Source organism: Dermochelys coriacea, chromosome 3 (assembly GCF_009764565.3).
Source record: "Dermochelys coriacea isolate rDerCor1 chromosome 3, rDerCor1.pri.v4, whole genome shotgun sequence".
NCBI lineage: Eukaryota > Metazoa > Chordata > Testudines > Dermochelyidae > Dermochelys > Dermochelys coriacea.
The window spans coordinates 206,759,699-206,783,642 of record NC_050070.1 but is presented as its reverse complement, the minus strand read 5'-3'; the positions used below and the strand labels follow the sequence as shown (position 1 = coordinate 206,783,642).

General features: G+C 38.8%; 1 protein-coding gene across 6 annotated transcripts in view; it reads right to left on the bottom strand.

Moving 5' to 3' along the window:
* KIZ (kizuna centrosomal protein) overlaps positions 1-23,944 on the bottom strand; it is a 108,862-nt gene that overhangs the window by 60,774 nt on the left and 24,144 nt on the right. For 4 of the 6 annotated variants that reach the window (XM_043512166.1, XM_038396414.2, XM_038396411.2 and 1 more), the window contains exons 3-4: positions 20,404-20,563; positions 13,180-13,266 (exon numbers count right to left, since the gene is read on the bottom strand). In XM_043512166.1, the coding sequence (XP_043368101.1) occupies positions 13,180-13,266; positions 20,404-20,563 (247 nt within the window). The remainder of the gene's footprint in view (positions 1-13,179; positions 13,267-20,403; positions 20,564-23,944) is intronic. The other 2 variants (XM_043512165.1, XM_043512167.1) reach the window with 2 other exon arrangements.

Sequence of the window (23,944 nt, the reverse complement as noted above, 5' to 3'; positions counted from 1 at the left end):
TAAACAAAGCTTATGTCAATTATATTAGTTTAACATTCTGGGCAATCATGTATTCTCTATAGTTTTACACACAGAAAGCCCATAAATTGGAAGTCCAACTGCCCAATTTCACTTTTTGTAAAAGTTGTGTTTATGAAAGGTTCTGGAGTGATAGCCTAGAAACTGAAGTCTGCTATCCAGAAAGCAAGTACTCCATGTACAGCTGTGATAAAAAAATTCTCCATATTCTCTTTCCAACTCGCTTGAATCTTCATCTGGAGGATCTACCTTCAGTTTGGTGGTTGCAGGAGAGAAGTTAGTCATGTACTCTCCATAACAGCAAAATCACAGCAATGAAAGGTAAAGTGCAAACTATTTTTGAAGTGGCAAAGAATCCTGTGGCACCTTATAGACTAACAGACGTATTGGAGCATAAACTTTCGTGGGTGAATACCCACTTTGTCAGATGCATGTAGTGGAAATTTCCAGAGGCAGGTATAATTGTGGAAAAGCAGCATCACTTGCCCCATAACCTCAGCTGTGCAGAGCACAATGCCATCCACAGCCTCAGAAACAACTCTGACATCATAACCAAAAAGGCTGACAAAGGAGGTGCTGTCGTCATCATGAATAGGTCAGAATATGAACAAGAGGCTACTAGGCAGCTCTCCAACACCACTTTCTACAAGCCATTACCCTCTGATCCCAAAAGAAACTACACCATTTGCTCAAGAAACTCGCTGAAAAAGCACAAGAACAAATCCGCACAGACACACCCCTGGAACCCTGACCTGGGGTATTCTATCTGCTACCCAAGATCCACAAACCTGGAAATCCTGGACGCCCCATCATCTCAGGCATTGGCACTCTGACAGCAGGATTGTCTGGCTATGTAGACTCCCTCCTCAGGCCCTTCGTTACCAGCACTCCCAGCTATCTTCGAGACACCTCTGACTTCCTGAGGAAACTACAATCCATCGGTGATCTTCCTGAAAACACCATCCTGTCCACTATGGATGTAGAAGCCCTCTACACCAATATTCCACACAAAGATGGACTACAAGCCGTCAGGAACACTATCCCCGATAATGTTACGGCTCACCTGGTGGCTGAACTTTGTGACTTTGTCCTCACCCATAACTACTTCACATTTGGGGACAATGTATACCTTCAAATCAGCAGCCCTGCTATGGGTACCGCATGGCCCCACAGTAGGCCAACATTTTTATGGCTGACTTAGAACAACGCTTCCTCAGCTCTCGTACCCTAATGCCCCTACTCTACTTGTGCTACATTGATGACATCTTCATCATCTGGACCCATGGAAAAGTCGTCCTTGAGGAATTCCACCATGATTTCAACAATTTCCATCCCACCATCAACCTCAGCCTGGACCAGTCCACACAAGAGATCCACTTCCTGGACGCTACGGTGCTAATAAGCGATGGTCACATAAACACCACCCTCTATCGGACACCTACTGACCGCTATTCCTACCTACATGCCTCTAGCTTTCATCCAGATCACACCACACGATCCATTGTCTACAGCCAAGCTCTACGATATAACCGCATTTGCTCCAACCCCTCAGACAGAGACAAACACCTACAAGATCTCTATCATGCATTCTTACAACTACAATACCCACCTGCTGAAGTGAAGAAACAGATTGACAGAGCCAGAAGAATACCCAGAAGTCACCTACTACAGGACAGGCCCAACAAAGAACAGAACGCCACTAGCCATCACCTTCAGCCCCCAACTAAAACCTCCCCAACGCATCATCAAGGATCTACAACCTATCCTGAAGGACGACCCATCACTCTCACAGATCTTGGGAGACAGGCCAGTCCTTGCTTACAGACAGCCCCCCAATCTGAAGCAAATACTCACCAGCAACCACACACCACACAACAGAACCACTAACCCAGGAACCTATCCTTGCAACAAAGCCCGTTGCCAACTCTGTCCACGTATCTATTCAGGGGACACCATCATAGGGCCTAATCACACCAGCCACACTATCAGAGGCTTGTTCACCTGCGCATCTACCAATGTGATATATGCCATCATGTGCCAGCAATGCCCCTTTGCCATGTACATTGATCAAACTGGACAGTCTCTACGTAAAAGAATAAATGGACACAAATCAGATGTCAAGAATTATAACATTCAAAAACCAGTCGGAGAACACTTCAATCTCTCCGGTCACAAGATTACAGACCTGAGAGTGGCTATCCTTCAACAAAAAAACTTCAAAAACAGACTCCAACGAGAGACTGCTGAATTGGAATTAATTTGCAAACTGGATACAATTAACTTAGGCCTGAATAGAGACTGGGAGTGGATGAGTCATTACATAAAGAAACTATTTCCCCATCTTATTTCTCCCCCCACTCCACCCCCCACTGTTCCTCAGATGTTCTTGTTAACTGCTGGAAATGGCCCACCTTGATTATCACCATAAAAAGTTTTCTTCCTCCCCCCCGCCCCGCTGGTAATAGCTCATCTTAGGTGATCACTCTCCTTACAGTGTATGATAAAACCCATTGTTTCATGTTCTGTGTGTGTGTATATAAATCTCCCCACTGTATTTTCCACTGAATGCATTCGATGAAGTGAGTTGTAGCTCACGAAAGCTTATGCTCAAATAAATTTGTTAGTCTCTAAGGTGCCACAAGTACTCCTTTTCTTGAAGCTCAGCAGTTTCTCTTTGAAGTCTGGTCCAGTTTTTTTGCTGCAGGATGGCTACCCTTAAATCTGCTATTGTGTGTCCAGGGAGGCTGAAGTGTTCTCCGACAGGTTTTTGTATATTGCCATTCCTAATATCTGATTTGTGTCCATTTATCCTTTTACATAGGGACTGTCCAGTCTGGCTGATGTACATAGCAGAGGAGCATTGCTGGCACATGATGGTGTATATTACATTGGTGGACATGCAGGTGAATGAACTGGTGATGGTGTGGCTGTTCTGGTTAGGTCCTGTGATGGTGTCGCTGGTGTAGATATGTGGGCAGAGATGGCATCGAGGTTTGTTGCATGGATTGATTCCCGAGTTAGAGTTACTATGGTGTCGTATGTAGTTGCTGGTGAGAATATGCTTCAGGTTGGTGGGTTGTCTGTGGGTGAGGACTGGCCTGCCTGTCCTCAAATCGTGGTTTAAAGACTTCAAGGAGCAAAGAATCTTCCAGCAAGTGACCCGTGCCCCATGCTACAGAGGAAGGCAAAAAACCTCCAGGGCCTCTTCCAATCTGCCCTGGAGGAAAATTCCTTCCTGATCCCAAATATGGCAATCAGCTAAACCCTGAGCATATGGGCAAGATTCACCAGCCAGATACCCAGGAAAGAATTTTCTGTAGTAACTCAGATCCCACCCCATCTAACATCCCATCACAGGCCATTGGGCCTGTTTACCATAAATAGTTAAAGATCATTTAATTACCAAAATCATGTTATCCCATCATACCATCTCCTCCATAAACTTATCGAGTTTAATCTTAAAGCCAGATAGGTCTTTTGCCCCCACTGTTTCCCCTGGAAGGCTATTCCAAAACTTCACTCCTCTGATGGTTAGAAACCTTCATCTAATTTCAAGTCTAAACTTCCAAATGGATATAAACTGGTCATTGGTTCTTGTGTCCACACTGGTACTGAGCTTAAATAATTCCTCTCCCTCTCCGGTATTTATCCCTTTGATATATTTAGAGAGAGCACTCATATCTCCCCTCAACATTTTTTTAGTTAGGCTAAACAAGCCCAGCTCCTTGAGTCTCCTTTCATAAGACAGGTTTTCCATTCCTCGGATCATCCTAGTAGCCCTTCTCTGTAACTGTTCAAGTTTGAATTCATCCTTCTTAAACATAGGAGACCATAACTGCACACAGTATTCCAGGTGAGGTCTCACCAGTGCCTTGTATAATGGTACTAAAACCTCCTTATCTCTACTGGAAATGGCTACTTTTTTAATATACAGTTGCTTTTATACAAAAGATAAAATGCACTGAAACATATCAGTGATTCACAAAAGCAGCATGTTTTAAGGCATGAGCCAAATGCTAACTACCTGGGCTAAGATGAAGTTTCTCCCAAGCATAAATTACCTAATTGGGCATTATGGCAGCTTTACATCATTTTCTAAAGCATTGGGGACTTACCACTGTGGGAGACATACTAAACTAGATGACCACTGCTCTGGTCCAGTAAGGAAATTCCTATGTTAGTAGGATAGAGCTGTTGTTTTGAGGTCTATACCCTGAATTAAAGTTCTGCCAAGCCAAAATAGGTAAAGGACTGAAAAAAATCATTGTAAACCAATATGGGACTTTATTGATAATATTTTTATCAACAACGTGTGTGACTCAGTTATCACACAGAGTATAAAGGGGCTAATTCTTACTCTGGCAACAGGGGAAGTGAGGCATAGCTGAATCTCAGGTTAAGAGGTTATTAGACAAATGGGTCTGTCTGAGTTTGAACCAGATCACTCATAAGAACTGGCTGGAATTAACACATATGAATGGAATACCCAATGACCATTAATCCTAACGATCAGCAGCCAAGAGCACGTTATTTCCTCCAACTCTGTGCCAAGAAGCAGAGTGGAAAAGTCCTGAGTAGGAAAACAAACAGACAAAGTGTGAAGAGGCTGTGTTTTAAAGTGTGCTGCTGCAGAAACACAAAAAATTCAGGCTTGGTCTACACTTAAAACTATACAGGCATAGCTCTGTCAGTCAGATGTGAAAAAAAGCCACATCCCCTAGTGACATAGCTATGCCGACAAAACTCCCAATGTAGACATGCTATATCAACAGAAGAGAGCTTCTACTGGCATTGCTAACGTCGTTTGAGAAAGTGGTATTTCTACAAGAGCAGAAAAGCTTCTGTCGGTGTTCACTGTACCTAAACTAGGGAACTATGTCAGCAGAGCTATGCTGGAATAGGCTCTGTAGTGCAGACAGCCTCAAACACAGGGACACAAAGCCAGAGAGACAGAGAAAGAAGATGGGCTCCAGGAAGGCATGGACTGTTTAGGAGAGTTGCTTCTGCCTATATGGACTCTGTCTGAAGCTTGTATTTTTTGTGCTTACCTAAGGGCTCTCAGATGCTGTATTCCTGTTGATTAATAAATGCTATCTTGTTTTGAAACAGCTGCCTAGTGTCACTGCAGACACTTTCTGAAGGCATTGCTTCCTGAAGGGGTAAAAGTCTTCAAAAGAGGTCTGAACTCATTAGGATTGGCTGTGGAGAGCACACAGTGAGAAGCAAGGGTTGTTGGAGCCCAAAGGTTCCGTCTCAGAATTGCAGAGCTTGCCCTTGTTAAAGGCTACACTTATGTCTTGGCAAGAAATAGAGAGAGAGAGAGACTGTATAAAGGCCAAGACAACATATCCCTATAGAACCGCGATACCCATAACTAGGTTATAGTGGAAAAAAGATACAAAATGAACTCAAAGGACTAATGTAAACTAACTTTGTCTAAACTAAAAAACTCTTAACAAGGGTTGTCATATCTCCTGATAAATTTATAAAATTGGTTTAGCAACAAACTAAGGTACTCGGATAAAAGAAAATGTACAAATATGAACCAGTAAAAACTATTTTAATTGGTTAATTTTAATGGGACACAGTTGCCACCTCTTCTGAGCATTGCTTTACAGGAAAGCACTTGGCAATTCATAATGGATGTAGCAAACTCAGGATCGAGAAGGAGTAAGTTTACAAGTGTCCCAGAGCATTAATCACTGGCATCAACCACCACTGCCACCACCACATCATCCAGATATTTACCATCACACCATTGGGCCACCTTCTTCTGATCCTGAAAGATCTTTTGACCAGACTGAATGAGAACCCCCACTCCTATAGCTGAACCCTACACAATACCCTTCTGTGACATTTATTGTATTCTCTCTCACACCTATCCTTCTTTGGGTTTCTGTCTAACCAACTTTTTAAATTAGCCGAGCTCCATATCATCACTATGATCAGCACAACAGGCTAAAGCAGTGTAAGCAACCTTACCCCAATATGAAGAAGGACCAAACCCAAACTGGATACTTGAGCTGGGTACAGATGTTAAAGCACACCTGCTGAAGACACATCAACGAAGCAAGCATTAGGGAAACAGAAGTCTTTTTTCCTTTCATTGCTGGCCTTTTCTCTCTCTTGTATGTTTATCTCAATAGCAGGAACAACAACAGTTGTGTCAAAAATCCACCACTGAATTAATTCTTTCTTCTCAAAGGCTTCTGGTAGCCGCAGGAGACACTTCCCCTCTGAAGGACTTGGCTGAACTTAAATGAAAAATTTTCCAAAACGGATGACCACTTACTTTCTAAATTTCAAGTACTTTAAAGTTTGTTTTGATTTTCCATGTGTGCTTAATAAATGAAACAGATTTCTGTGGAATGGTTACTAGAAGAAGTAGGAGGCCAGTGTCAGTAAAAACAGACCTTGAACCAAAATTAGCTGACTAGTAAGAGAAGGATTCTAACAACATCTTAATACTTTTGAGCATGACAACACAACAGAGTCCCGTAGACTGCATCATTGTTGCATCCTCCATCCTTTTTCATTGGGTGGTCTTATCTTTCACACAGGTTCAGCTACCACCTCTCTGTGGAAGGGTCTTAAATTTACCTAGTCTGGTAATGTGACAAAACTTCACAGTACAGCTCTCTCTCTCTCTCTTTTTTTTTTTTATACACACAATAAAAGAAAATCCAATAACTCCATAAACTAAGGTATTCGCAGAAAGATTCAGAGTATGTTACTCAGATTAAGCTTACAATTTATTTCATCACTACTACTTTGGGTTCCTCTTTATTATCCTTTGGCTCTGATTTTCTGCTCTCAAATTTATCCAGCAAATGTTTTATGGATTTAGTGGCTCCTGGATTTAGTGTTCCAAAACAGAATTTATCAGAATTTATCAGCTCTGCATGTTATAGCAAAAGTTGCCTTGCTAGCAAACTCCTTTTTGATCATAAGAATTTCTCTTCATCTGCTTTGAATTTTAGAATTTGAAAGAAAAGAATTGGTTCCTGCGTAGTTTTTCATCCACTAGCAAAATAAAATGAAGGGAAAAGGAGGTACATTTTTGGGGGGGGGCGGGGAAGTGGGAAGAGATTTAGCTAAAATTATAAAAAAAATTATAGAATCTCACACAACTCTCACTGGCAGCTAAGACACATTTGAAGTCAAATCTCCACAGGAAAACAGCAAATTAATTTATCCATTATGCCCTCTCAATTGCCATCTTTTCTATTTGTTTTACCCAGGTATTTCCTCTCATTCTCCACAACACACACACAAAATATTGCCCTTCTTAAAGCACTTTTCTTTAACAAGAATAAAATGTTTACTTTCCTAATGCATCAAAATTCAGCTATTTTGCAATGAGGACACAGTCTCACCTGTAGCGTTCAGTTGACATTGTACTAGATGAGACACCTGAGATACAGCCCAGGCCAAACTTCTCATCACTAGATCACTACAGGTAAGCATTAATTCCCAGTGAGCCATTCCAGGGGAGGTGGCAGCATGAAGCTTCATTGGTCAGCATTAAGTCTTATTATTCAGCATGAATGCCCAGCAGTCCAGAGTCTTCTTGTACCTAGTTTGATTCCTTGATGTCCTCTGATATTTGGCACTACAGCAACCTAGATCAGGGATCTGGAGAACCTTGAATTTTACTCAGTATAAAGTTTCTCTGGTTTGAAAGTTAGAAGCTTCCATACTCTGTACTCCTTTTTTTAAGGCATCTATGCTGGGTCTATGCTGTTAAAGAGTCTATGCTGAGTTCCTACTCTCTGTACATCGACAAGCTCTACCATGACTAGGTATTGACTCCTCACCACAGCAATAAAAAACAGGCCAAATGTAGGTCTGTATGGTAGGCTGCACTGGTAAACTAATTCTCTAACAGATGTGAGATAGCATTGTCATACAAGGTCTTCTGTTTTCCACAAATTAGGATACTTCACTGCCGAGACGTTTTTGCAAACTTGCATGATTACAATGCCATTGTCCTAAAAGACATGGAGTTTCTGGGGTAAAAAGTTTCCAAAGCATCAAAAGACCAGGGCTATTGTGACTCAAAAAAACCCCACAATGCCCTGAAGGTTGCAGAAGCCAGACTTCATGGCACACACAACTCAGAAACCCAGAGCTGAAAGCGATTCCTCTAGGGAAAGACCCCTGCCCCATCCCAAGCTAAACAACTCCGCCAATAGATAGCTGCCATGGCACTAAAGGAGGAAGGAATTGTGCTCAGAAAGTCACAGAATTCTCATTTTTCAAGGAGAAGGATGAGGTTACTGAGGGACAAACTGATCCAGGGTTGGAATTCCTGAAACACTGAAACTCAGAGTGGTTTAAAGACCTGATACACAAAGATCTGAGTCTCAATAGAAGGTAATTTTTTCATCACTGAGCTCCCTAAGTGCTAGGCACTGCCATTGTGGTGTTTTCAATGTAACTGGGTATCTCTAGAACATTGGTACCAATCCACATCATCCATCTCAGTCTTCAGTGCCATAATCGTCGATATCTCGGCTATTTGGTGTATTCCCATTAATTCTGAGAAACTGTCCAAGATTGAGGTGTCTATAGGGGTGGTTTTGGAACAAACTGAAAATTAAACAGTAATAAGTCACCAGGACCAGATGGTACTCACTCAAGAGTTCTGAAGGAATTCAAATATGAAACTTGCAGAATTACTAACGGTGATATGTAACTTATTGCTTAAATCAGCCTCAGTACCAGATGACTGGAGGGTAGCTAATGTAATGCCATTTTTTCCAGAAAGGCTCCAGAGGCAATCCAGGCACTTACAGGCCAGTAAGCCTAACTTCAGTACTAGGCAAATAGGTTGAAACTAAAGTAAAGATCGGAACTATCCGACACATAGATTAACACAATATACTGGGGAAGAGTCAATGCAGCTTTTGTAAAAGGAAATAAACAGATTAAATACAAACTAAAAAAAGTTTTATGTCCCAAGCAGAAGCCAGGGAACTTATCCTATAAAGGATACCAGGCATCTACCTCAAGTGGGATGAGAAATGAAAGGCAGAGCTGCAGTAGTTGGAAACCGTTGTACAACTCCAGGAGGGAGATCCTCCATTGGCTGCCAATGTCAGACAGGAACAGATTACAGTATTTCAAGACCTCTAAAATACCTGTAGCTGGAGCATTTTCAGAGAGGGTTGAGGAGGGGTTGACTCAGAGAACCAAAGGCTTATAGAATGTAGGGAGTTCTCACTTGATTCATACTGTAGGCACAAAACCCACAAGGGAGAATCCTGTGATAAAGTCTTTAAAGGAATGTAATTTCTCCCCCCAACACCATCCTTCAATCTCTCTTACTTTGGGTACCAAGGTGCTATTTTGAGAAGGCTCAACTAAATTAGCATATAGAGTAGACCGCACTTAATTTATGTTGCATCCTCTTCTCCTGGCATTCCCAAATAAAGAAAACCCAAAACACAGTGCATAAAAAAATGGGGTTTAATCTTATAGATGGAAAAAAAGTTTTTGTGGGCTGTTAGTTTTATTTTATTAACAAAAAAATTGCTAAAATCAAAACAAAAACCCTTCTTCAATTCCCCAACAATTAGATGTTTCCCAACATATGATGAGAGAAACGGACATGTGTTAGACTGGAACAGCTAGATAAATGCAATTGGTAAGCTACCTACAACAATATGACATGGGCTATCTATGGGATGTTTGAAGAAAGAATGCTAAGGGCCAGCATTCTCCTCCATCACATCTAGAAACAGTAGGTACATGATGGGAAGCTTCTCTTAGTCACTCTACCCCACAGAAAACCTGCCTTTGACGTCCTCCCTATCACATTAAGCACCATTTATAGAAAGAAAAAATGGGAAAATAAACACACCTATATAATACATTGCTAAACAGACACTCAATTTAGTTACAACAACTCTAAAATATAAACCTACAGCATGATATCAGCTTGTTTCTTCCGACTCGTAAGACAACAATGCAAGAGCTTCTCAGGGCAAAGTGCTGCTAAAAAATCCAAATCTGTGTCTGTTTACAGTTAAGCCCCCCAGATGCCTTCAGTCCAGTCCTGTCAGGCTTTTGAAGTCCAAGTACTGCATGTCACCATTCACATTTGGAATTACATTAACATCCAGTTCAGTTTAAGATGGCCAACTGCATTAAGTTTATTCAATAACCAAACCTATTCCTTCCAAATACTGACTGACTAATATTCATATATATTTGGGAACAGGAAGAAACATTAGACAATATTCTCTTGAAGTTTCTACTTCCAAATGTGTTCTCTCAATAAGTTCCATACACAAAATATATACATCCTCTTCGCCTTCATGTCTTGCATTAGTATCCTTTTTTAAGGATACCATCATTTTTAAGCAAGCCAAGCATTTTAGAACCTGTTTATTGGGTGACCTCTCCTAGCTGTGTTTCTCAGACTAAACAGTAAAATATTATGCTTATTTTCCCCCAACACTACAGTTTATTCAGATAAAAATAAATCATGTAAGAGCCACATATATCATTTAGGTAAAGGCAGACAGAATTAAAATTGGATATACTGTCATTACTTGCGACAACCTGCTGTATAATTTTAATAAGGTCTTGAAAAAGATGTGGCACTTTCTCCTTGGTTTTTGTACAGAAATACTGTAATTCTACTTAGGCTATGATCCTGCCAGGCAAAACTCTCACTGAAGTCAGAGAGAGGAATGCGGGCCAGGCCCATTACTCTGTTGGAGTGCTGGTCCAAAAGGCAATAGTTGTAAGGTAAGCCATACTATGCAACAAATCAATGAACACAATTTGTACACTATAGTTATATTAGTTTATGCTTTGGGGATTATTCACGTTACCCTCCCACAAAAGACAGAAACTGGACTTTCTGCAGGAAAAGTGTAGGCAAGGGCAGTGGAAGAGGTGAAACCCAAGTCCTTATCTACTTATCAGTGTGAAGTGCAGCTCCCTGAGGCCATTGCTTTGGCCTACAAGTTTCAAGAAGTTTCTGCTGCCTGCCTCCAAAATTTATGGGGGCAGTAGGGCCGTAGACTCCAAATAGTGGCAGAGTCCATAGCCCTTCCCATCCACAATACCACCCTGTGTGCCAACCATCCACCTCATAGAGAAACCTTCTGTGCTGCATTCTACTAGTGGCATTGTCACTGATTCACTGCAGGACTTTAGAGTGATGCTGATGGCACTGCACAAACCCCAAGCACCAGAATGACTTTCACCTTCGTTACATATCTAAATGAAAGAGATCTAAAGTCAACTTAAGAATGGGAAGGAAAAAGGTATGATTAGGCTCAAAAATAGTGCAAAATTAAAAACAACCGTTACAACATTCTTGAAAACGAAATGAGATATAAACAAGTGATGACATTCTTCAGATTATTTCTTGCAGAAAGATCCATTAAAATCAGAATTACAACCACCCACCAAAAGGATATTTTGTTTTAAGTTGCACTAATGTGTTCATGTTACCCACCCTCTTCTCAGATAAGATAAAACCTCTCTCTAAACATCATACCCACAGAACAATTTAAAGACGCCATCTTTGTATTTCAGAGCAAATAAACCTTCACCCCTCCCCCAATTTTAACTATCATTTTAATGCAATAAAAACTGACAATTTTGGGTTCGTATTAAGCTTCCTAATATTACCCAAAATGTTTCACTATTTTGAATGAGAAAAAGATTTTTGGAACCATAGCAACACTAGTATTCTGGTATTTATGTAACAAGTACAATAAAGGGAAAAAATTCTATAGATTAAAATGTTTATCTTCTATGAAAATTATTTTCAAACCAAACGTTATTTAAAAAATAGAAAAATTCAGCATTTCAGAACTCTATGACTTCCCGTACATCTAAACTGAATATATGTAATTCATGCATTCTTAAAGGCCTGCTTATACAAGTCAAGGTTGCCGGATCCATTGTTTTGTATATTATAGGTTAAAAAATGCTCTAAATTCAAGGTTTTTAACTTTTTAATCTACGGGGGAAAACTTCCCATAAACTCAGATTAATGCCGGCTAATGCACTGAAGAAAGAAAAACGAAAACCTTCCTCCTACTATAAAAACAAAATAGTATGGCCTCTGTTTCTTTTCTGATAAGAGTCTTAAATACCAAACAGTTAACTGCATAATAACATTTACTGGCAGCCAGGCAGCCTGCTTAGCAGATATATAAAGCAGGTAAAAGGAGAAAAAGTTAATTTCTTGGCTGAATGATTCCATCGGTAGCTATAGGGCAAACTAGAAAGTCTTTTAGTAAAGTAGCAGTTGATTCTTCTATCAATCTGCAGCACACATACTCTTCCAAGGAATGCATTAAATATGAAAATCATATCCCGTTATCATCTGTTTCCAGCTTTCAGCCCAGTAAGCTTTTCTTAATGAATGCTGTAGCCTAAGGGACAAGCATGCTGTTGGCTTTTCTGAATAATGGAGTGATTCTACCATTTTTGCTTATTACAATATCGACTAGCTGAGGGGGTTTCACACATAGTCACAAGTGACTACTCTTGCCAGCATGCTCTAAGTTATTACAAGATGTTTTTAGACATTTCATCTAAAAGAGCTTTACTGCTTTTAGTGAAGAAAACAGCTATGGTCTTGAACTGTATCATTTATACGGAGATAGGAGGAGGGATTAGAAGCCTGCATTACTGCAGATATATAGCAGAATATATTTAAGTATTCCTTGTCAGTCTTTTTGTCTGTTGCTTAGATATGCAATTTTTTTTGCTTCTTTCAAGAAAAGGTCAAAATGTACAAAATTATGAATATGACATAAATCAATTACTATAGTTTGTGTAATTTCATTAAGAATATTTTTCAGAGTTTAAAATTGTTTTCACAATCTTTGGTATTAAAATATAAAAATAGCAGCTGACCAGAAAAAAACACAAACACAGGTCTTTTTCTTCAGTTTATTATGGTTCTCTTTTTACCATGATAAAAATATTAGTGCAATTTTTTCAATTTATCTGCTTGATTTTGTTGTGAAAGCACTATTTCACAATAGAAATGATATGGCAAAAATTCCACACTTAAAAGGCATTTTGCAACCACCACCATTTATTGAATTGTAGATCTTAGAGGAGAACATCTAAGTGTTCTTCAAATAACAAAATATATATAGTTTTCCACTTCTTTTCCATTACCTGCTCATTGTTATCTTCGTCACCTTTTATTGGCATGCTATTCTTCTGAAGTGACAGCATACTTTTAATTTCTCCTTCATATTGTACCTACATATAAATAGACCCATCATATAAATGATTTATGTATTATAAAAATGTAGTCATACATACACACACAGATCAACAAATACTTATATGGCACAATTTGTACAGTAATCAAAGAAATCAAGGGCATAAAAGTGATGAACTGGAATCTAAGACGATTCGTTATTCACAAAGATGTAATCTTATCTGAGAAAAATAAAGATGTTTAATAGCTCATAAGTAAACATCCAAAAATCCAACATTCCTTTCAAAATACGTTTTAGTTTCCAGGAAAAACATATGTTGTATGTGGCTTGTGCATCCTACTGTGGGTTTTCATGTGTTCACTCGTTTCATGATTCTCAAGAGTAACAACAACTTGTGGACTCAGACATTGATTCATGTTTTTTATAATTCCAGATTATTTTGGCTATTTCTACATAATAACTTTGCTGCTTTGCAGTGAAACGCTGAGCTTTAAATTTTGTATTGGTTTCTGTAAGTCAGTTTACAATCTACTGAGCTATTCTAATGAGAAAATATACTGCAGATGTTACAAAGAGCAACACAGCGTGAAAAAAACAACTTGCTCTAGTGTTACTAACAAAGAACTACAAAAAAATGTCTTCTCCTCCACTACATTGTTTAATTGACCAAAAGTAATGCAGTCATAGAAGGACTATTACTTAGAAGCTAAGCATATACAGCACCTATAATTAGTACTGTATGTTAGTAATTGTAAACCTTAAGAACAGATTACACTGGTCCTGAGTGGGTGCACTTCACTATGTACTTTGAATTGGGTAGTATACAGGGAGAAATACATCTGGTAACTAATCAATTTGAACAGCTCTGTACTTTAATTCTCAATCTGCATATAAAAAAATTGTTCTTTTCCACATATATTTGTTCATAAAATTTGAAATAACACAAGGAAAAAAAGTCTATATTCAACTAAGCATTTTACACCTGGTGCTCAAAACTGATGAAATGTTTAACTACTCAGTTTTCCCAAAAGCTTAAATAAATTATTTCAGTTAAGCTTCCAACAGTTACTGACCAAACTGCAGAAGCACACGGAAACAAGTTAAGCTTTTTTTGTAAAGAAAAGTAGTTGGTAACAATAGCCATTTAATACGCGGTACGTGGAGTTAAGCTAATTCATTCCTACGGGCATTCTCTCTCCACCCAAAAAAAAAAAGTGTTAAAAATTAATAACTTAATTTTTGCCTGCACATGTATATGCCAGTTTGAATGATTACTACTTTCATAATTCTCTATTAATCCATTTAATCCTGAAAATTGCCACAAATAGGAAATCAGACAGTGGAATCATTCCAACAGCATTGCACAAGGGCTCTGAGAGCTGTGCTTTGTCCAACGAGCTGAGTAAAAATGGCACCAACCCAGTAAAAAAAAAAAAAAAAAAAAAAATGAAATGATGGTATAAGAACTTCTAAATGGGAGTACTGAAGACATCACATACAGAACAGTATATAGAGTAATTGGGGCCCACATCAGTTCATTTACAACATCTCTCTACTTATACTGGGCCCACTTTAAATCATAATGTGTATCGCATTTTGTTTATAAGGACACACTGAATAATGCACCAATCTGAAGGATATCTATAACTTTAGGTGCCAATCTTGCCTGTCCCAACCACAGGTGCATACGGTCTGTAGGAAGAGCTGTTAACAGTTCTACTCTAAAGGAGAGGTATGGTGCAAGTCAGCCCATGCAAGGAGTTACAAACCAAGCATGCTCCACCAGATACCATCTACAGAAATGCATAGTTGGGATTTGGGGCATGGCTAACAGATCTCCAGCTATGTGGGGAAAGGATGTTTTACAGGTGCAGCTCACAGACTTAAAAAAAAAAAAAAAAGTTAACAGATATAAGCCAGAGGTAGCTAAGAAAAAAATGTTATTAGGATGGGTATGCAGGCATAGGATGTTAGCAGCACGCATGACTTATTAAAGTGGAAGTCAATTGCCACCCATGAACACATCCTAAATTTCCTCCAAAGATTCTCTCTGCTTCTGAAGAATTTTATAAAGGTGAGTCAGCCACTAGAACCTGAAAATTATTCATTCTATAAACTGAAGTCACTGCCTCCAGGAAAATGACCTTCCGAATCAGAGATTTAAGTTCAAAGGTACTAGAATTCAAAAGGAATTTTCATCAGCATGAACAGTTCTAATCAAACCATTTCAAAAATGACATATCCAAAATAGAGGGTGTTCCAAAAGAGGGAACAAGAATGATTAGAAGGATGGAAAACTTCCATATGAAAAGAGAATACAAAGCTTTACCTTAAGATGAACAGGCCAGAGCGTGACAAACGGATACAAAGGAAGGAATAGTATAGAGAAGGCAGATGAGGCATTGCTAGTCACTCTTTTTTAGAATACAAAAACAAGGGGGGATCAAATGAAATGAATGGCAGCACATTTTTAAAAGTGATTAAAAAGAAATACATTTTTACACAGTATAAAATTACCGAGTGGAATTTTTTGCCACAACATATCACTGAGAGTAAGAGCTTAGAAGGATTCAAAAAGGACTGGACACACAAATAGATAACAAGACTATCTAGTTATAGTACTACACATTTGCCAACCTCAAACCCTACAGAAGTTTCACCTTACTTTGAAGCAGCTGATACTGGCCACAGTCAGAGACACAATACTGGACTAGCTAGACCACTAGTCTAATCCAACATGGAAATTCCTGTGTTCTTACTTAGGGCCACATTAATATACCGTATCAAAGGGGGGTTCATTTTATTTATATTTTCTGTTGTTTTTAAAATAGCAAGCCCCTTATTAAACAGTGGTCTGTGGTGGCCTGCATGCAAACCTGTCTACTATCACCATATTCAAGAAAGGCTGAAATAGCTGCCAAATAAACTCTGTGGGCGGAGGTCTAATGCCAACTCTTGCCAGGTGAAGCAGGTGGGCAAATCAAGCACTAGGGTAGGGTACATAAAATAATCCAGATAGGCCTTTTGTACCCACTCACAGACATTTTTCTTTTACAGTTATATGACCTTCTGGCACAATCCTTCTGAAGGGTCAAGTCTACTTGAGACACCTGTTCAAAATCATTTTGATTTCCATGGACAAATTTAAGAAAACAAAGGCCCAGGTAGGCAAATGCACTGTGGGACTCATATGGTACCTCCTGATGAGGGATTTGGGATGTGTGTGAAGGGAAGAGAGCCAGAAATGACAAAAAATGTTAAATTTTCTAACATTTGCATTGTGCATCATTTCTTCCTTTACTTTTCCCCCTTTGTTGCCTTCTCTCCTATTCTCATGTATAATTTCACGTTTTTCCTTCCTTTCTATTTTTCTTCTGTTTATGTTCACACCTCATCCTCTCTCTGTCTCAGGAATGCTTACCTATTTCCCTCTTCCCAACACAAATGGATTTCTCAGCTATCCTTTTTCCTCTCATTATCAGTCTCAGTCCCCTCACATCTCTGTCTCTTCAGCTTCCTTCCTAATGACTTCCACAGGAGCTGCTGGTTCTAAAAACTTGGGCCACTTACTTAAGTTTCAAAATCTGGACATAGAGCCTACTGTACACATCCTTTCATTTTAAAAAAAAAAAAAAAAAACAACCTTTGTCCTTTGTGACCAATATCATCTAGAGCAGTGGTTCCCAAACTAGGGTTCGTGAACCCCTGGGGGTTCATGAAATGTTACAGAGGGTTCTTGGGAAAAAATTCCCTAATAACGGACAAAGCTGTCCCTAGGAACCCTGGGCAGCATGGGGCCAGCAGCCCGGAGCCCCTGGACTTCCAAGAGCTAAGCAGATCAAAGCAAGTATATCTATCACACGGAGGAGATTTAAACTTCAAGACTTCTTATAAGAAATGGAAAGGGAGGTGGATATTTTTTGCTGTTTTTAAAATTAAATAGGCAGCTAGTGTTGTTTTTAAAATTATTATGAAGAACAAGTTTAAGCTTTGTTGTAACATGTGTTGTTTGCCTAGACTGCTCAAGACCTGAATGCTTGTGTAGAAGGAAGGAACTCTTTGAGTTGGCTTCTTAAATACCTTCATGCTGTTTCACATCTGATAATCCTTGATGAAACATAGGGGCCTTGTCTTATAACAGGCTTATTCAAAGTGATACAAGCTACGAAAGTGAGATCTTGGAAGATTGTTGCTGTTTTCCTAATGTAATCAAAATACTATAATGATAAATAATAATAAATAGTGTGTAATAAGCACATCATAAAAACAAATTTTATATTTCCAAGATCACTGCTTTTATAATTTATATTCAGGTAAAGGAGAAAATCCCTGGAAATATTCATTTTTAGGAGGGAGGTTGCGAGACTTGACATTTTAGTGAAAGGGGTTCACAGGTTGTTGAAGTTTGGTAACCACTGATCTAGAGATATACCTGGATCAGAGACTGTACCTTTCTGAACAGCAGAGAAATCGCTACATTTGAAAATTTTACTCTTCTGCTTGGTGTCAGAAAGCTACATTTTGAAAAGGTAGAAGTAATTTAAATTTATCAGGATGAGATTAAAATGTAATCACTATGTCAATATTATGTGACTAAGGCTGGTCAAAAATTTCCCCTTTAAACTGTTTTTCCCAAGAGAAAATTGGATATTTGATGACACAAAACTTTTCATAAAAAGTGTCCACTTTCCACAAAAAGCTTTTCTTTGATAAACTTTTCTTTGAAAAGTCAAAAATTTTCATAAAAAAGTGATCAGACTGGTAATTATGATGATGATATATTATTACGGCCTCAGCAGATCATAGAATCATAGGACTGGAAGGGACCTCTAGAGATCATCTAGTCCAGTCCCCTGCACTCACGGCAGGGCTAGATATTATTTAAACCACCCTGACTAGATATTTAGACCATCTCTAATCTGCTCTTTAAAATCTCCAATTATGGAGATTCCACAACCTCCCTATGCAATTTACTCTTTCTCAGAATACTCATGAAGTGAGTATAAACATTACTTTTATTCCTACAAGCATCAAGTTTCTTCATTACCATCAAAACTTTAGGGTCAGAGGAGTTGTATGTCCATTACCTTCCATAAGAAATTACTGATGACCAAAATGACAGAGCCTTGGGGCACAGCTACTACATCATGTGAGCCAGCAACCAATAATGCAGATAGTAATGATATCTGCCTTTCTAAAATTAATTGCAACATCCCGCTCCCATGGCGTCAAATAAAATAGATCTTTCTAGTAATAGACAGAGACCAGGATCCAATACATTAAGAAGAGAAAGGCCGTGGTTGTACCATGTCACTGGCCAGTGGAAGGAGTAAGAGAAGACTATTTTGTTTTGCACATTACATACTAAATGCCTTTAAATTTGTAAAAAATGAAAAAAGAGGAACAGACTTAAGCACTAGTTTCATAATCTCCTTCATACTAAGAAAATGTCTCACTTTATAAAACTGGCATACTTTGGTTACATTACATTCAGTGAGATCAGCAATGAGTTCTTTTGCATAATGAGGGCTGCAAACATAGCTGGTAAGGGGTCTGAATGGGGAGAGAGGCTGGGAGCTATCAGATTTCTTTTTGATTCTGCATGAAACAGCCACCACAGATGAGCATAAAAGTACGAATTCTACAATTTTCTGGTTCCCCTTAATCTGGTCATTTGATGCTAAAATGTTCCTATTAGTTCACTTTCCATCTATACTCAAAGTACATGAGGTAAAGCATCCCACAGGGCTAGTTCCCTTAATTTATCATCCCAATAGCAAAGAGTGGTTTGAGCATTAGATTGCTAAACCCAGGGTTGTGAGTTCAATCCCTGAGGGGGCCATTTGGGGCAAAAATTGGGGATTTTCAAAGCGTCCTGCTTTGAGTAGGGGGTTGGACTAGATGATCTCCTGAGGTCCCTTCCAACCCTGATATTCTATGATTCTATGATTACAGTTCTCATCAACTTTGGAAAAGTGTGGTTTCATCTGAATCACATTTCCCTGTTGCTGAGCCTGCCATCAAAATGTTAGAGAACTGGCTTTTAATGAAAAAATTATGGCATTATAACCAACAAGAATGAAGCATGCAAATAAATTGCAGAGCTAATCTGAGGTCACCATTAATCTTGTCACTAAACAATTAACTGGTGATACATCAGCAGCAGTAAAGAAAGGCAGGAGAAGGCTGAACTATGTCGAACATAACAGCCTCATCAGTCAATTAAGGCCGGATCTATACTACAGACCTGTATCGGTATAACTACATCGCTCAGGGGCATGAAAAATCCACACTCCTGAGCAATGTAGTTATATCAACCTAGCCCCCCATGTAGACAGTGCTATGTCAACGGGAGCTTCTCCCATCAACACAGCTACCGCCTCTCAGGGAGGTGGATTCACTACACGGGCAAGAGAAGCTTTTCTGTGAGTGTAGTAGCTTCTTCACTAAAGTGCTATAGTGGCGCAGCTGCACCAAGGCAGAGTTGTACGTGAAGACAAGCCCTTAAAACTCTTCCGATGGCATTAACAGAGGTAATATAGAAAAGTAAGAGGAAAAGTGATGAGCAAAGCAGGACAACACCAATTACGGCCATCCTAGGATGGTCTTCCAGCTGGTTTCATTACTTGTTTTTTATTTTGCTATGTCAAATGTAATGATGTTTTGTTACAAAAGTTGAAAAACATCTAGTGAAAGAATAAAAATCTTAGAAAGAAATCATTAGGAAAATTTTGCATAACCTTCCCAAAGTTCCAATTTAACTGATCATGGAACAGCAGCATCTACTTGGCTAATAGTTGGCATGATAACAGAGAACTACAATATTATTGCAAATACATGGCACAATCCTGCAAGGTGCTGAGCATCCTCAATTCCTCCTTGCTTCCAAGGGATTTGAGAGCACTTGGCACCTCACAAGATACACTCAGCACTTCACAAAACTAAACCACAATCTATAATAAAGCATTACTGACTACCCATATGTCTACAAAGTCACATTAGCTCATTTCAGGTTTCTCTACTCCCAAAGGGACAAAGATTAAGCATTGCAAAAATACATTACTAGGATTCACTGATATCTGAAATGTTGATGTGCGTAACATGTTGCCAAAATCAATCTAGTTTCCTCTGTATTATTACAACTGTTGTATTATGGTATTTAAACAAGTATTACCTTCAATTTCTGAAGTGCCTCTGAACTTGTAAAAGTCCTAAGATGAGCTTCAATACGATCAAACTCCTTTAAAAATTCTTGGTTTCGCAACACAGCATTTTTTTGCCGTTCACGTATTTCTTTTAAGTATTTTTTGAGTTTTATGAAGTTTATTTTCACCCTATGGGGGGAGGGAACAACACTTATGATGTACAGTGAAATCAGACATGTAACAATTTGACAGTTTATTTATTGGAGAGAGATTTTTTTAAAAATGCTAGTACAGTATTCAGTATTACCCTTTTTCTCCTAAAAGCCTAAGTATAGATCTGAGCAATTTATTCAGGGCTACATTATAAATGACAAGATGCTACACCTAAGTAACTTAGATTTAAATTTGATTTTAAAATAGCGTTCAAAAGGACACAAAAATAAGTGGATAAACAAACTTTCCAAAAAAATCCACTATATTTTCAGACTTCATACATTAAATTTCTAATTCCAACCAACTTATATTAGTTCACATTACAAATTAGTTGGGTTTATAAGGAATGATGTTTGTTGAATGATTGTCATACAGACAGGAACATTAAGTCTTCCAAACTGCCAGTGTTCTCAGAGAAATTCCAACTCATCTAAAGTAATATCAGATAAAAAAAGAGAAACAGACAGTCAGTGGGAATGAATAACTCAGTGTATTGATTTCCCCAACCTTTTCAAACATGTATTTTCCAGTATAGGAGCCCTATTCAGACAAAATGCACACAGCATCATGGGAAAGCTATCTGCTCTCTCCTGAAGAGAAGGATGGGTTTCTTAAGGCCAGACAGACTTTTTAAAAACAAGAAGTCCAAGGCTGACTGTCCATAAGCCATGGGAGAACCCATCCCTGTATTAGTGCATCAGGGTACATACTGAACATATTCTGTACTCATCCATCATTGTTCTCATGAGCTTGGCGATATAATAGACAGTCATGCTGGGTTTCTTTCCCAGAATTTTCTATTTCTATTCCTCAAACTTATTTTAAGAAATTCAGTAATATTTTCAGAACATTCCTTTGGGGTACAGGTAAGAAACCTAGACTGACTCTGAACAAATTATAGCTCCCCCTATCTCTGGGAGAATTTTGTTTTTCCAACTTGGAAAACTACATCTCCTTTTTGTTAAGCCAGACATCTTTGTGGCTGTTAGATATGACCACACAAACCCCACCTTGGGCTCAGATTGAATGAGAATATACGATCTCCCAGTTAACATCATTGTGGGATCAAATTATTATAGATTTGATGGCTCCAGAGTCCCACAATCACGGCTGTGAAGCTAGCTTGGTCAAACCTGACTAGAAAATTCTGCTTCCATCTCTAGCCTTAAAATCAGTGGCAAAACCTTCATGTGGAGGGACTGGATGGACAAAACCCAGAATTGTTATTATTTTGGAAGAAACGTCTTAGATTTATTCAGCCAGCTTTTACTATTTTTAGCCCAAAACTCTGCCAAAGATGGATAATTTGAGTTGCTTGGACTAGAGGTTTGGATACACAACTATCTCTGTCCATTGGAATACAATTGTATCTAATGTTTAAAAATCAACTAGAGACCCGAGTCTACAGCTTATTCACCAAAAGACTTTTTTGAATATACTGGTCCCCACATAGGCTAATGGTAATGGGCCTCATTAATGTTGACCACTGTTGGAAATGTAACTCCCTTGGATTCTACATTAGCGCATATATTTCGGGAGTGCTCCGTATCAAGAATTTCTAGTCTGAGGTCAGTCAAAGGACCAATTTCATATTTGATGCTAAACTGGAGTCCTCCCCCTTAAGTTTCATTCTTGGAAATATTCCTGATACCTGAAGTTTACCTGGTAACAAGGCAGCCTGGTTGCAGTGTGCAGCTTTGGTTTCTAAAAAATTATTCCTGCAAAAATGGAAAAATCTATCCCCACAAATATTAATGCAGGGCTCAGTGAGATAACTGACCTCACAGCTAACAAATGACTAGCATTCTGCAGCAAGAGAAAGCCCAAAAAATTCAAAGCAATTTGAGCTGGTTTTTTAGAGGTCTATGATTAAAGTAGACCCTAAAGATAGATATGTTGCTTCCCCTCCCTTTATCCAAACCCTATTTATTTACTTTGTGTGTTCTGATGAGTCTGGTATTTTGCTATACATGTTGTATTTGGAAAAACTGATTAAAATTATATACATTTTAAAAAGGACAGTTACACTGGGTAGACTCTTATGGCTTCAACTTTGGGAAGGCAAAGAGAGGGTCAAATTAGCATTACATGTTTGCCCGACAAGGAAGTACCTCACTGGAACAAAATCACCAGGGATGCTTGTGGAGCATCAGTGGGCCAGCAACTGCAGAAGGCAATTTTAGCCAAATAGAAGGGTGTTTTTTAAGAGATCAAAACTGTATATCTGTAATATTATTTATTTCAGAATGCACAGTGATGGTTTATTCTTCCTTCTTGGTGATTCAATTTCACTTTGTATATACAGAGCATTTCTACAGCATCTTTTAGAACTGATTTGATACATTTTACCATTCAAAACTCTTTTACTTACAGATGAATTTTTTTCTCTACCTTAATTATTTTATTACTAGAGGATATTTTCTATATTTTTTCACTTGCCACATACTAGACAGTTTTTTGGGTTGTAATTTGTAAAGTTAGTCTTAGAGGATGTATCTTTTGAATCAGAGGAGTATACATGTTATTAGATCTCTCATGAAGTTTTCCAAAGATACAATTCTACATACATGTGTTTTCAGAAAAGACTGAAAGATTGAAGAAGAAAGATTCTTCATTCGTATTATATGAGGCATCACAGCAAGGACTGTCTTTCTATATGTTTGTACAGAGCCTACCTAGCACTGTGGGGTCCTAATTCTGACCAGAGCTTCTTGGCAAATACCATAATACAAATCATAAACAACACTTGCCAGCAGTCTCAATTTGGCTAGAAGAGAGGCAGGTTTTTGCCTCCTGTCCAGGCTCCCCTTTACTACCCATGACTGCTGGAAGTAGGGAAAAGACCACAAGGCTGTTTTTCCTGCAGCTGTCACTGATGCTTGGACTCCTCCACTCCCAGCTCTGTGCTTTTCTTATCACAGCCGTGCTCATTCCCACTTGTGACTATGCAAGTTGTAGAAGAGGCAGTCATCTCTGTTTCATCAAAATAAAATTCTATCCTCACCATTAATATATTTCTTGGGTGGCTGTGGTATTTTGTTTGTTTTTTTAAATTTTGGTTATTTAAAAGTCAAGTACAAGAAGCTATCAGCAGGGACTGGCACTACCTTGTGCAAAGTCCCAGTCAGAGCAGCACGGCTCAGTCCAGGACCTGGGCAACAGTGGCTTAAATCCCATCAACAAGAAAAAAAAGGCAGTGTCAACAAACCTCACAGAACTGAGTCAAAAAGCCTTTGGCCCTCAGCGCTTCCATCTCTGGTTACCGCCCTTGTACTCCAGAAGGTTATAAATCTCTCAGTCTGATAGAGTTGCTACTGCCTTGAAGTCTCAAGCTATTCTACCCTCTCCCTTCCTCTT